Source organism: Gouania willdenowi, chromosome 18, assembly GCF_900634775.1.
Source record: "Gouania willdenowi chromosome 18, fGouWil2.1, whole genome shotgun sequence".
NCBI lineage: Eukaryota > Metazoa > Chordata > Actinopteri > Blenniiformes > Gobiesocidae > Gouania > Gouania willdenowi.
Window position 1 is genome coordinate 7,998,025 of NC_041061.1, and position 14,327 is coordinate 8,012,351.

Below are 14,327 nucleotides of genomic sequence, written 5' to 3' on the forward strand. Positions count from 1 at the left end.
GTGTGTTCACTAAGTTCACAGAAAAAGAGTATATTTCAAAATAGACTAATACAGTGCCCGTTGGAAATATGTATTTATATAGTGGGAGCTTAAGTAGAGTTGTCATCTATGGCCAAATGAGTATGTGTTTGAAAGTAGTGTTATAAAGGGGTTTATTTGCGGGTACAAAGTAAAATAGCGGGTGTGTTTTCCCTGGTTTAATTGTATGGAACATGCTCATGATAAATTGCCATTGTAGTGTGATTCTGGAGTCATTTTAAAGTTTTTGTTGTTGTTTGGTGTATTTTTCTCTAATATATGTTTTTTTGGAGTAATTTTGTGTGTTTTTGAAGCCTTTTTGTATATTTTTGTGCATTTCAGTTGTAGTTTTGTGTACTTTTTGTATAAATGTTTAGTTTTTGTTTTATTTTACTCATTTAGTATGTTTTCATTATACATACCGTGTGTGTGTGTGTCCGTTGCCGTGTGGGACTCTCTCCATCTCCTCCGTGGGTTCTCTCTCACACACACGTGCGCGCATGCACATACTCCGTCACAGGTTGTTGAAATGCGTGTAGAGAAAAAAGTAACGGACCCGCTGGAACTATTTGAAACTTCTGGGAATTTTTTCGTTGTCGCAACTCTTTCTCTAAACGGCTCTGTGTGCGTTCAGCATGTACATCCAAGGTGTGCGTTTGGTTTTATAGCACATGGTGAAAATATCAGTGTTTATAATGCCGTATCCACAGAGAAATGAGCATTTTATGCTGTTCGCGTTCAACACAGCCGCAGCCATTGCCTGCCAATAACTTCCGGGTCCCGTCTGTCCGGTCTAAACAGCGAACGGTCAAACAAACATGAAAATAAACGTTTTGAAATTACCAAATTACTCCAAAATAACGGATGCACAAACCCAAGGTATTTGAAAGCCGTTGACAAAGTTTCAGGTCGAGCAGACACCGCGACGGGGAGATATTCACTCTACAAACATACACACGCATACAGAACTGTCTTTCTTTTATATGTAGATTGGGAAAATGAAGTATATTTACATTTTATTTTTATTTAATTTTCTATCTTTTATAGCCATTTCTGTTTAATTGCACTGAACTTTCATCGTGTGGGTCAGAATAAGACACACAATTTAGGTATTCCCCTCAAGGAATTCCATTAATTTCATACTAAATTCATGGTTTGTTTCAGTTTTTAAAAAAAAAACCTGACACGGCAGCATGAAATTTAGATGATGTTGTTTTGTTGGTATGTTTGAGTTTTTCCTTGGTTGTACATATTAGTTCAGATTTTATACAGATGTAGTGAAACCCAATAAAGCCGTACGTGTTTCATCAAGGACAAGTCCTGAACCAAAAATTGAGCCATGGAATGATTTAATTTGGGTTTCTAGATGGTAAAGTGACATTTATTAAAAAAAAAAGATCAGAGTATTTAATTTTCAAGGTGAAATACTATTCAGGAACACATTTTGTGGCATACAATGGTTGGCTCTGATGTTAGCGGTTTGAGTCATGAATCATAACCAGTTTTATTTTTTAAAGGAAAGAATTCAGGGTTGACTGGCTTTGCCATTTGTGATTCATATATGTTGTGCTTAAAGGGATAAACAAATTACAAAGAAATCTCATTTGAAAGACTATGATATGAATCTATTAGAAGCTACATACAATAAAAAATCACTTTTGAACCAGAAATTGTAATATTATTTTTAATATTCTTTTTAAACAAAATGAAGCGGAGGAAGCTATATAACACGGACTAAACTCCCACTGACATGTTTTGGAACAATATTATTAATTTTAATGATTTCTTTCATCATAAAACAGTTGGCCTAATGTTGAGCAAGCAAGTGTAGCAACAGCAAACACACATGTCAAATCTTGTTCCACTTCAGCTGACTTTTATGACATTTTTTTTTTTAGATGTCATAAAAATATGACATTTAAAAACAATCATTAACCAGGGGAATTGGGGAAATTTTGAATTGGAAAATCAGACATTCTACTTATGTTGTAATGATCTTTCTAAAAGACTGAAAAACAGAAACAGAAAATTAGCATTTTTGGAGAAAATATGAGTATGAATGCTCTATGCTTTCTTTTCATTTGGAATTCTATTGTATTTAGTAGCTTTGATTACACATCATTGGACACCTAGAGCTAGCTGTTTTGTTGTAAACTTTATTTATTTTTTTGTTAAATGTAAATTTGGTATTGTCTTGAATAATTTGCCCTGGAAGAGCATTATATATCACCATGGCCCTGCACATCACAGTAATTTTAATTTTAATTTTTTTTTGCTTTAGGTATAGAGTAAATCTACCTTCTGTAGCATACCTTGTTTTACATGCATGTTCATCAAAACTAATAGACAATTGTTTAAATAGAACCGTTGGCTGTTGAGTTGCAGACATTTTTCTAATAAAAACAAGTATTATTGGTTTGATATGGACAACGCAGTAAACATCGTGCTGCCTGATTCTGCGCAATTTGCAGTTTGTGTGATGTGCAATAGTCAAAGTGTGATATTCTATTTGTTACTTTCTTCATGTGTTTAGACCAAGTTAATTTACGATCAAATCGTATCCCCAGAAGTTTGGTTTAATGTACTTGTTCTACAGCCACATCATTTACATGTAATTTCAGTTTGACTTCCTCCAGTAACATATTATTTGTTCCAAACACAATGCTATTGTTTTTGGAGATATTAAGATTTTTGTTGGTTATTCATTTCGCTACTGCTTGAAGTTCCCAATTTAAAACACTACTAAGTTCAGATATTGTGGGGTTTGCTATGTATATGGATGAGTCATCAGCATACAAAGAAATGTTAGTGTCATTTAGGGTCAATTTGCTCATTGTATAGCAATGGACCAACACTACTTCCCTGTGGGACTCCACAGTCCATAACTTTTACCTCAAACTTCCATTAAACAAGACCGTCTGTTTTCTGTTTACCAAATAGCTTTTTAGCTATCATGAATGAATGCAGAAGAAATGTTGTATACTGTTTAAAGAAAGGCAAGAAGTTGAATAAAAAGCAATTGTTATAATGTTTATCATTATTATAATAACAGTGTTTTTCTCACATTTTATTTGTGATAAAAACAGGTTAAAATAGATTTACAAACACAAACACGTTTGAATGTAATACGATATGAATACAGAGCAAGTAATCAGGTAAAAGTGTAAATAAATCCTAATTTGTTAAGGTTTCATTTATTCAAAAAACTTTTCTTCAGAAAGTTTACTTTGATCTCCTGATGTGTTTCAAGTGTCAACTGCCAGTCTTCTTCAGAGGCGTCTGCTGGTTGCATTGCTGTTTCCTTGACTTCCGCATAATAATTCCAGCAAGTTATTTTTGCCTTTTTTTAAAAAAAAATTTTAATGTTAAGGTTTAATTTATTCAGACAACTTTTTTTCAAGAAATTTACTTTGATCTCCTGACAGGTTTTGACTGTCAACTGCCAGTCTTCTTCAGAGGCGTCTGCTGATCACTTTGATGTGTCCAAAAAGAACTCGCTGGAATTATTATGCAGAAAAAAACCTGTTTGCAAGTTGAAGAACAATGTGAATCCTTTTTCCATTTTCCTGTTTTTTGTGACATTATCCTATAAAATAATCATTCTCCCGTCGTGACTTTCTCCCGACCTCCAGCTGTTGGAGCAGGCGCTGGTGATCGAGGAGCAGTTGCGGCGGGCCGCTTATCTGAACATGACCCAGGACCCCAGCCATCCGGCCATGGCGCTTAACGCTCGTTTCGCTGAGGTGGAATGTTTGGCCGAGTCCCACCAGCACCTCAGCAAGGAGTCATTGGCCGGCAACAAGCCCGCCAACGCCGTCCTGCACAAAGGTCAGCGACCTCACCATGACTACCCGACACACATGTATGCGTAGGAAAATGACCTCTGTCTGCACCGTGTAAAAATAATCTAGATAGGAAGCAGAAATTGCGGAAAGTAGCAGATTCATGCAGAGAGGTGCAGACAGATTTATAAGAAGCAGCAGAGATTGTCCGACAGATAATAACAAAGACAAAAAAAAGATGCAACACGTCTCGCTGCAGATGTTTGGAAAGCTTTCCGACTGGATCATTCCAGCTCACAGATAAGGTTACGCACTCCAAACATTTCCTGGCTTGGGTCACCTCAAAAAGTCTGTCCCTGTTTAATCCGTGCTGTTAAAAACAATAAAAAGAGGCACACACTACTGTTCCCCTTCCAGTCTGCACTAAAACACTGAACTCTTTTTTTTTTTTTTAACTACCACATCTGAGATAAGCCTGGGGTTGACGACTGAAGTGGCAGACAGGAATAGGAAAAGGGCACTAAACCAACAAAACGCATGAAATGAGAACTGATTTGACTCCGTAAATATTTACATTTGCAGTTGTCACTCGTGCTACAGTAGTGGACGGAGTCGTATCTGTCACCAAGATCTTTTGTTTACTTCTGGGTTGCAACACAGTCAGCGTTTAGAGAGCCAGACAGGAAACTGGGTGAACACACGAAGTGAGACGCTTGGTCTCGAAGGAGCTGTTCTCATATTCAAGTTTTTTTACCGATGGCCTTATTCCTGGAAAACTGTTTCCGTGTGAAGACTCACAATGGCTACAAGAGTACACACAAGCTGTGAGATGCAATATTCATGTGGAGCAAATAGCTACTGAAAGTACATTGTGATATGAATCTTTTGATCTTTTGGCATAAAGGAAAATTGGCCAAATATTAGGAACCACATGGCTTAAAGCTGCTTTTTTCTATGAACTGAAGACATTGGCTGTGTTGGAAATTTCACACTAACGCACTATACACTACAAACTCAATGAGTATACACTGTCTACTATCTACTATAAGTATGATTAGGATGATGACCGTTCCTACTGAAGTATACTTAAAGATGCTTTTCGAACCTACGACAAAAACCTGAAGCATATTAAGGCTAAATGTTATCTCTGTTGATTTTCTACTTTTGAAAGTTCTGAAAGCATTTTAAGCGAGAAAATGACCAAGTAGAATATCAACATGTGGTCATTTGATCCATAGAACTCGTATATACACATTTCATGCTGACATTTTGGAATAGTTTTGGAGATCCGCCATTGTGCTGCTGACAAACTTCTGGTAAACTTCAAAACAAGATCCTGATTTACAAAAGTGTAACTAATGGAAGACAAGTTTTGAAAATGGGATCTTTCCATTTTTAGCTTGAAGCCGGACCCAGGACAGTTTTACATTCCGCTCGCAATGCATCATGGGGCGGTTGAGTATTACTAGTGTGCCCACCACGAATACCTAAAATAATGTCCCGATATAGTATACATCTGGGTATTTCTTCCGTACGCAATCTTTTCATTGTATCTAAAGTGAAAGCGCTACATTCTAATTTTGACGTCAAACTTAGTACGAGTAGTACGTTAGTATGACATTTCGAATACGGCCTTGGTGTAGGCCTCATAAAAAAAAAAAAAGATGTAAACGGTTGAAATTGCCGCTTGAAAGTTTGTTTTAACACTCTGTATATTACCATTATCGGAAAAGTTGCATGCATTGCAGGATGTGGAATCCCGTAGACGGATGCCTAAAAGTGTTTTTACTTAATTCTGACCGTGAATCCCTCATTTCTCCCCTGCACCTGCAGTGTTGAACCAGTTGGAGGAGCTACTGAGTGACATGAAGGCTGATGTGACACGGTTACCGGCTACGCTCTCCAGAGTCCCTCCCATCGCCGCCCGCCTTCAAATGTCCGAAAGGAGCATCCTCAGCCGGTTGGCTAGCAAGGGCACCGAAACGCACACTCCGCCGGTCAGCAGCAAGCACGAAAAATACATTACCACTAATGTGATGTTTGTTATTGAGGAATATTACTGGGTTAGGGTTGTGTCTCTAAAACTGCTGAGTGAGCAGTGTTTTTGTTTTTTTGTTGCTCTCCTTGCAGCCCATCCCTCCAGGACCTTACGCCACACCTCAGAACTACGGAGCCCCCTTCACCCCCGCACCCCCGAGTGCCCTACATCTGGGAGGGGCCAACTACAGCCAGATGCCCCCCGGCTCATTCATATCAGGTCAGTGTTTTGACGCTGACGTGCATTGAAAATGATGGGGAAGCTCCTGGGAAACGTATCTCGATAGGGTACGACCACATGCAGAAGTGTCTGTGCAGGAAAAAGCAGGTGAGTTATAATCATCATGAGTTATTAGGACAATAATTGCAGTGCTCGGGATGATTCACATGGTGTGGGTGGATGGTTTTGTTTGATCTGTTTGGACTTGACAGGCAGATGATGATTCAGTCTGGATCAATGCTGCTCTGAGCGTGTTGTTGTGCTCGCTCTGCAGATGCCTCTGGCTCAGACACGGCTGATCTATCTCTGATTTAGACGAGTGACTGTCATAACACTGCGGTAACAGCAGACTAAGACCTTTTTCAGAAGTTGCTTCTGATGACTTATCTGCTGACTCGGCACAGTGATGGAATTTAAGATGAATTTTTTTTTTTGGTTTGTCATGAGTTCAATTCAGGTCAAACTCTTCTTCTAAAGTTCTGCTTCTCAGGCAATTAGGGACTTGGGATTATCATTAGTTTTGTGTTTGAGTCTGTTGTGGAAAAACCTGCAACTGTCTTTTGGTTAATAATAGATCACATTAAGCAGGATTTCATATCATGATAAATGCTTGATCCTTTCATTGAATGAAGATACAGTGTTGGAAAGAACATATGCAGACACATGCATTTTGTCAAACAAAAATAAGTGAAGAAAACTTGGCAAAAGCTGGTTTTGACTGTTGTTTTTACTCCTGTCCTCCTTCTACCGACCACCAGGGGGTGATTGATAGATTTTTGGTTTATTCCAAGTTAGACGACATGTCATTTATCTTCTTTGCACCAACTCTTGGTTTAGGTTGATCTGGATCTGGAAAAAATGGCTAATTAAGTCAAAGTAATGTAATGAGAGTTACTGAGTTGAAAATGGCAGATTTATTTCTGGATAATATATAATGATAGTGGTGATAGACCATGGCAGTCGCTCATTGTTTTTGTTTTTGAATAAAAATGCACAATATTCATGATTTTGCTTGAATTTGACTCTCTGATAGAAGACAAAGTACCATACAAATAGTGTGTAATGGTTAATAGTAGGGTGTTTAAGTGCCAACAAATGGTAATCACTGACTTTGCAACACTGACATTCTGTTCTTGCTTGTTGTAAACATGTTCAAGCATCTTTTCATACAGATCGAGCCAAGTAAAAAAAAAAATCCAAACCAGATCTTTGCAACTTCTTTGGGTTATTTGAAAATAAAAAAAACTTGTTTGTAATGAACATTGAAGCTGCTTGTTACAAACTCAATCATCCTTATAGAACATCAGTGGGGTCACACCTAAAGAAGACACAGCCAAAGGCTTAATGACTAAGTTCTTGGTCCAGAGTTGTGATGAAATGAGCTCAAATTGTTTCCGGAATCAAATAAAAGAAAAATTGCTCCCATTATTATCTCTGCAAAGGAGGTTATATTTTCACTGGCATTTTTTGTTTGCCTATTAGCAGGATTAAGTCAATAGTACTAAAGAGATTTTGAAGAATTTTAGAAATAGACCTTAATGGAAGATTCCAAAACATTTTGGAGGGGATCTGGATCAATATATACTGATTCTGGGTCAGTTTGAAAACTCTCCATTTCTCATTATTGGCAAATTTCACATCTTGGTTCATAATTGGCCAATCTTCACGAAATCTGAAATTTTCATTATGTCGGTTTGGTTCATCAGTTACCACACTGAGTTTCATCTGGATCCGATTCGGAATGCTTATTTCATCACAATATTTTGAAAAAATTGGGATACCATACATTTGGACCTACTGCATCATGCTTTATAGTGCGATTGACCATGGTATCAGGATCACTAATCCAGATGATTGCCAATATCTGGCTTTGCATTCTCCAAGTGCTCTTGTTTAGGTATGACTACACAAACCCAGCCGACAACAGACTGGTCTCCACTCAGTTTGTTGTGGCATGCTAGTGGCCACTAAAGGGTTAATCAAGATGATTGTTAGCCTTACATGTTTTTGGTTTGTGGGAGGAACCAAACGAGACTGTGCGTGAGCATTGTGACAGAAACCTTGGCGATGACTTGCTAACCACCCCATCTACTGACTTCACAGCTTCTAGGTTCACATCATAAAAAACATGTTTTGTGTCTGTTTTCTTTTCCTTTTAACCTTCAAGCTCTTGAAGGAAAACAGAAGCAGACCAATCAATTATTGTGGTTTCTATGTTGCATTTCGGTAGCCTCTCGGTGCCCGGAAATATTTGAGATGCTTTGTATGTTGAGCAGAGCTTCAGTTTCTACGTGAGACACGAAGCTTGAGAGAAGCTCAAGCTTCTGCAGAGATTGAGACTTGATTACGTGGCAGCTCTTTGTATTTGACAGAGAAACGACATTCCAAAACATTGCTCTTATTTTTAAAGGTGTCATGGGAGGAATTCCATCTTTATATGGTTATGTTGTTGTGGAAAATATTTTGGTAAAAATAAAAGCGGAAAAAAATGTTCTGGCTTTATAAAGATTTTTGTCTCTGGGAAAGCGGTGTTACTGCCTTTCTGTGTTGAGTTTGTTAAACCTTGAGTTTCACTGTAATCCTCAAATGTGTGGACAGAGGCTGACCTGGAGGCCTCTAATGCAGCACTGTTTGAAAAACTCTGTGAAGACACTTTATCTCACAGTGCAGCTCAAGTGCTGAAACCTCAAAGTCCAGAACCAATCGGAAAAAAGCCATCTGTAGCAGACAGTTCTGATGTGGCTGCCAGATGGACACCTGAAATAGACATTACCCAAAATCAAATACAAACTCGCAACACTGCGATATTAAGTCTCCTAACATGCCCGGCATTGAAACCTGAATACTCAGCTGTTACGAGGTCCACTGACAAATGGTGCAACCATATAATGCATTAAGTGGAGTGCAGGGATTATTTTCCTTTACAATAATGTTTGTTTTTTTGTGACGCCCTATCAGGGCTTTTTTGTTTTGGCTTCTTGTCCCAGCCTCCCTCGCCTGCAGTCCGTCAGAGCCCGCTGGCAGTTAGTGAATTTATTTTCCAGTAATGAGTTTGGTAACAGCATATGCTCTCCAGGCGCACTCTCTGCTCAGCATGTGTATTCAGTGATGTTTAGATAGCAGAGATAACTGGCAAAACCCAATATTCCCCAGTAGATTTGGAGAATATGCAATGAAAAAAGAAGAAAAAAAAAACCCACCACAACACCCGGCTCTGAGACTTCAGCACCGCCGCCTGCCTCTCGTTCCATGTATCTTGATTTTTGTAATTGTAGACTGAGACATCTGTCAAAAGCATTGCATTCTAAAGAGCCAGAGCCTATCTCTGAAAATGTCATTATACTCAGCCGGCTGAGCCCAACCATTGCCAAGAAAACAGTCAGACTTTGCATGGCGGTATTTTGAGAAGGGATACAAGCCACAGGAGTTTGGTTGTGTAAACGTCGTGTTGTGACTTGTGAACCGGTGCGAGGGCCAGGCTGAGCCGAAATAGTTGCGCGTGAGTAGTGTTGCCCTGTGGGTTTTCTGTGCCGAACCACGTGCAGTCTAAAGGCTCCAGCTGAGCTCAGGCCACTAGCAATCGAGACCACATTTGTTCTCTTGATTGGGGTCACGCTGGTCCCTGACCTTCTTGAATGCGAGCCAGCGCGCGGTACAGAGTTCACAACAACAAAATTCACTGATTTTTATGACTTCCAGTTCTCCCCCATTAAGCCAAGGTTCTTGAGAAAATCTCCCACATTTCGGTACACAAAAAAACCCAACTAAAAATATGCGTGTTTGCTGCTTGAGCCACAATATGGAAAGTTAGTAAGAATGCACCCAATGCTTCAGGAGAGGAATGTTTCCCACACATGGCAGTTTTTCTCAGTCCAAGTTGCAATTTTAGTAAGCCAGGTTTAGCCTTCAAAAAAGCTGCACAACAAGACAAAAACCATCAACCTTTTAATGATCTAGACATTAAAGAGCCGGAGTGGAGCAACTGGACACCGGTAGCTGATCTTTGCCCTTCGTGCCAAGACACAAACCTAAAGAGAAATCCCGACAGGAATCAGTAAAGTGTCACTTTATATCCTGCTCTCCCCCACTCTCTCCAAATCTCCACTACAGTCTGCCGCTTGTCTGCCCCCACAGAGGCCGCTGCTGCTGCTGGGGCCACCGTGGGAGCCGCTGGAGGACCAGCTACCGGCAGCGTTTGCCAGAAGACCAAGGAGCACGATGTGGTGCAGCGGCAGCGGGTGGTGGATCTGTGGAAGGACGGCAAGTCGGAAGGGGCCATCGGGCAGGAGCTTAGGATGCCTAAATCGACCGTGCACAGCATCATTGTTAAATACAGACTCAGCAACACGGTGGAGAACCTGCCGCGTAATGGGCGACCAAAGAAACCCTGAAGGGGGGGTGAGAAAAAGGAAGAGATTCTGGAGGAGGAAGGAATCCTTGAATGTAACAATAATGAAGAAATCCTGAATGCACAGCAGCGGAAAAGGTGCACATTAATGATGCAGGAGTGAAAGGAATATAAAGGGAAGAAGAAAAGCCCGTTGGATGAATAGGAGACATTAGAAGCAGCACTGGCACTTAGATCCACAAAAGAAAACAGAACAATCAAACACAGAGTGAAAGGCTTGTCCTGACATAAAGCACTAATGATGCAAGGGAAAAGGGGGTAGATGAGTGGAGGGGGATTACAACAAGCGCTACTGAAGAACCAGCCCAGACATCTGAGTTTAAAGAGAAAAACAATGGTGTGCGAGTGCAGTGGCAGGAATACAGATGTGAAGGCTAAATGGAATAAACGTTTCTTTCCAAACTCTCCCTCTTGCCGACTTCGTCAGATTTCTTTCTCTCCCACTCAAGCCCGAAAAAGACATTTCCCCCCGGATCACTCCTTCATCCCCCCGCTGCCTGGACGAGCTCGTCCCCTCGCTCTGACCCTGTACTCCCTCATTCCTCCAAAACCCTTGTCGCCTCTCGCACACCACACACTCCGGACCTCACACACAACCTGAAAACCTGCAAGGAAGCGCGTCTATCTGCTTAGCAGAGGCAGATGGGGATCTGAAATAGAAAAGTACAAAGTGGGCCTAGACTGTGTTGCCAGAAAAAAGGAAATGAAGAGAAATTTTGGAGTATTAAAGACTCCCCCTCATGAACTCTCTTGCCCCAGCATTCCTGAATCCAGCAGAGCATAGAAGCATAAACTGTAGATATTAAAAAAAAAAAAAACTAGATGCTGCCTTCAGCAATCAGTAGCAACAGTTCCTTGAACTAATTCTGACGGACTTCAACTGAAGAAGAGTGTCAGTGTTTATTTACTCGGACGTCACTCAAAGACAGCATTACTCCACTAAAGTATTTACATTTCCTGTTTTAGGCCTCGCCACAGCAGAATTCCGTATTTATGATCCACTTTTCCTTAAAGATAAAGACTGCAATCTATCAGCATACTGAAAAAGTACGTAGACAGCCTTTGAAGACTCTTCTTTTTATATGGTGACAGCGTGATGGATTCCACGCTGGAAAAATGTCCCCCTGATCCCTGAGAATATAAAACTCTGGACTGTGTCATCGGTTTTCCAGCTTGGCATGCGCGCACAGCAGCCGAGTCGTACATCAGGACAACATCTAAAGGCAGGATGAACCCTTCTGCCTCGTATCTGGCAGGGAGGGAAGTCAATTATCCACCCGGGAGTCGGGAACGTGCAAGGTTTTCAAAGCTGGAAATGAGTGGCGTTGGAGAAGTGTGGCCGTGGTGTTTCCTGTCAAGAGAGATATTGTGTATTTGAGTGAATGAAGCAATTTTTGTATTTCAATACTGGTGCCAGTATCATACTTGAGATTGTTGACTTAATGTGTTTTTTTTTTTTAAATCTGTATGGAAATGTTTTTCTATAAATGAGCTACACTCATGTTATAATGATTCTGTTTTTACAACATTTCATCCAAATAAGTTATTTTTAATATGTGGGCTGCATTGGTACGACAGTGCACTGTCATTTGCAATAAGTACATTAAACATCTTTCAGTTTTTAAATTTTCACTTTTGACTTGGTACGATGCCTTGCTAATGTACGGGGCAAGGCAAATACTTGGAGCCTCAGGCAACTAGGGGGCATTAAGTCTAATGATTGTAGCTATTGTTTCTTTCGAGTTGGTTTGGACTTACCTTGGCATGGCATTTATTTATTAATTTTAGTCTGTTCGCAGGATTATGTCAAAAGTACTTAAAGTAATGGATTTGGACAACATTTTAATCAAAGATAGACCTTAGTCTATGAAAGAGTCCATAAAATTGAATCCAAATCTGTATACTGATTCTGGATCAGTTTTTTTTTCATCTCAAATGATTGGCGAAATATCTTGGTTCGTAATGACCGATATTTATGAAATTTGACTTCCAACAAGTACTGTATGGTTATTAACAGAGATAAAACATTCTTCCAAGCCTTTAGAGTGTGAATGATCATGGTATCATGATCAGGATCACTGATCCAGATAACTGCCAATATCCGGAAAAAGACGAGATTTGCGCTCTCTGAGTGATCTTGTGTTATAGAAAAATTGGGGATGCAGTCTTGTTAGTAAACTCCTAAGGCTTTCCACAGACTTGTCTCAATGGAATGACATGAATGCTGGATTATGAATCACCTACCAGGAAAACACAAGACCGGGGGTTGAGCAATTCCTGTCCTAAACCACTGCAATTCTGAACACTTTAGAAGACTTTTTTAAAAACAAACTATGCTTTAATGGCACTTTTCCATTACCAGTACTGCACCTTACAACCCAGAACAGCCCTCCTTTTCTAAGTTACATCTACTGAGTGATATTTCAGATATGACCCTGAACAACAACAATGGACAAAATGACCGGACAGGTGTGCTTGCTTCTTGCTCTGTGGCTTTATTACATGACAAGAGACAATTGCTCCAAAGGTAAGCTTAAGATCATACAAGCTCAGACTCAGACTAGACGGAATCGGACTGATGTCGAAGTTGCAACATCACTGTCATGGTGCAGCAATCACTGCGCTCCATCACATTTAGTCCCTGCCAGTAAAGAAGTGCAAGAATTGTGGCAAGTTCTCCAGGACTGGAACTGTCCACAATGCCGAGAGAGAACGTGCAAACTGCACACAGAACCGTCCACATTCGAGTTGATAGGCAGTATTTGGCACTTTTTGCAATTCTGCCTTTTGATCTTTAATATTATACATCTTTGAGAAATATTGTGTTTGTGCTTTATCTTTTTAAGTGGAGTTTGCATGTTCTCTCTATGTGCACGTTGGCATTAAATTAGACTTACTAAAGTGACTGTAGGATGAAAGCGTTTCCTGCAAATAATTTTTTACAAAAGATATACAAAACTGTGTAATAAGAGGTATTTTTCATTCTTAAGACGTTTGTAAGTGGATCCATGGGTGAGGGTTTGTTTTATTTTATTTTATTTAACCTTTACTTTACCAGGAGATTTTACTAGATAAATCTTTTTTGGGGTGACCTGGCCAAGAGGATGCTTTGTTTTTGCATTACTTCGAAGTCCAGTCGTATTTCATGCAGCTTTCAGAGTCCAGAGGTGTGATAAGACCAAGTCAAACACAGATGTGCACACTCACATATCACCGGAGACAAGTGAACATGTAATTTAATGTTGCGCTCTCTCTGATCTATGCATTTCACTTCCTCTGAAGCGTTTGTCTCTCTTGGTTAGATCTGAACCGTCTTCAGCTCCTGGATTTATGAAACGCATTGAGTCTAAATTCCAAAACAGGCCTGTGCGTGTGTTTTATTTCTTTTTTTTCATTCCCTCTAAAAAAGTGACTGCTCGGAGACTCGAGGTCGCTCTCTGTTAAAGGTTTTGGCAAACATGCTCACACAAAGCTTTTCGGCAAGCAAAAAAATGCAGTTTCATGCCAAGATGGCAGGATGGCTTTTTTTTTTCGGGCAGTAGGCAGGACCTACCGGAGAGAGAGCGAGACGCCGACTGAGATGTTGGCCAGGAATGTTTTTATTGCCTTTTTGGACTGAAATGCTCCGTCTAGTGCAGCCCAGAGCTTTAGGCCGAGGAGAGGAATAAAAGAAGTGAAGTGCAGGAAGATTTTTCCTTTTATGGGCTCTTTAGATTTATCTTATTTCTCCTGCTGCCAAGCTATTGTGCTACAAAAAAAGAGACTTTATTTGTCTTTATTGTCTGTCAGCTGCTACTGTAGCCTGACAGCAAGATGAGAAAGAGGAGGAGTTGGAAAAAGTGATTTTTGTAGCAGTGATGCT

At 40.1% G+C, this 14,327-nt stretch overlaps 1 protein-coding gene across 9 annotated transcripts in view; it reads left to right on the forward strand.

The window, feature by feature from the left end:
• The window catches only part of chd3 (chromodomain helicase DNA binding protein 3), a 69,449-nt gene that overhangs the window by 48,892 nt on the left and 6,230 nt on the right, over positions 1-14,327 (forward strand). For 6 of the 9 annotated variants that reach the window (XM_028474591.1, XM_028474587.1, XM_028474588.1 and 3 more), the window contains exons 37-40: positions 3,651-3,846; positions 5,634-5,797; positions 5,931-6,057; positions 10,192-11,831. In XM_028474591.1, the coding sequence (XP_028330392.1) occupies positions 3,651-3,846; positions 5,634-5,797; positions 5,931-6,057; positions 10,192-10,448 (744 nt within the window). In that variant the 3' untranslated portion in view covers positions 10,449-11,831. Of the gene's footprint in view, positions 1-3,650; positions 3,847-5,633; positions 5,798-5,930; positions 6,058-10,191; positions 11,832-14,327 lie in introns of those variants that run through there. The other 3 variants (XM_028474590.1, XM_028474595.1, XM_028474596.1) reach the window with 2 other exon arrangements.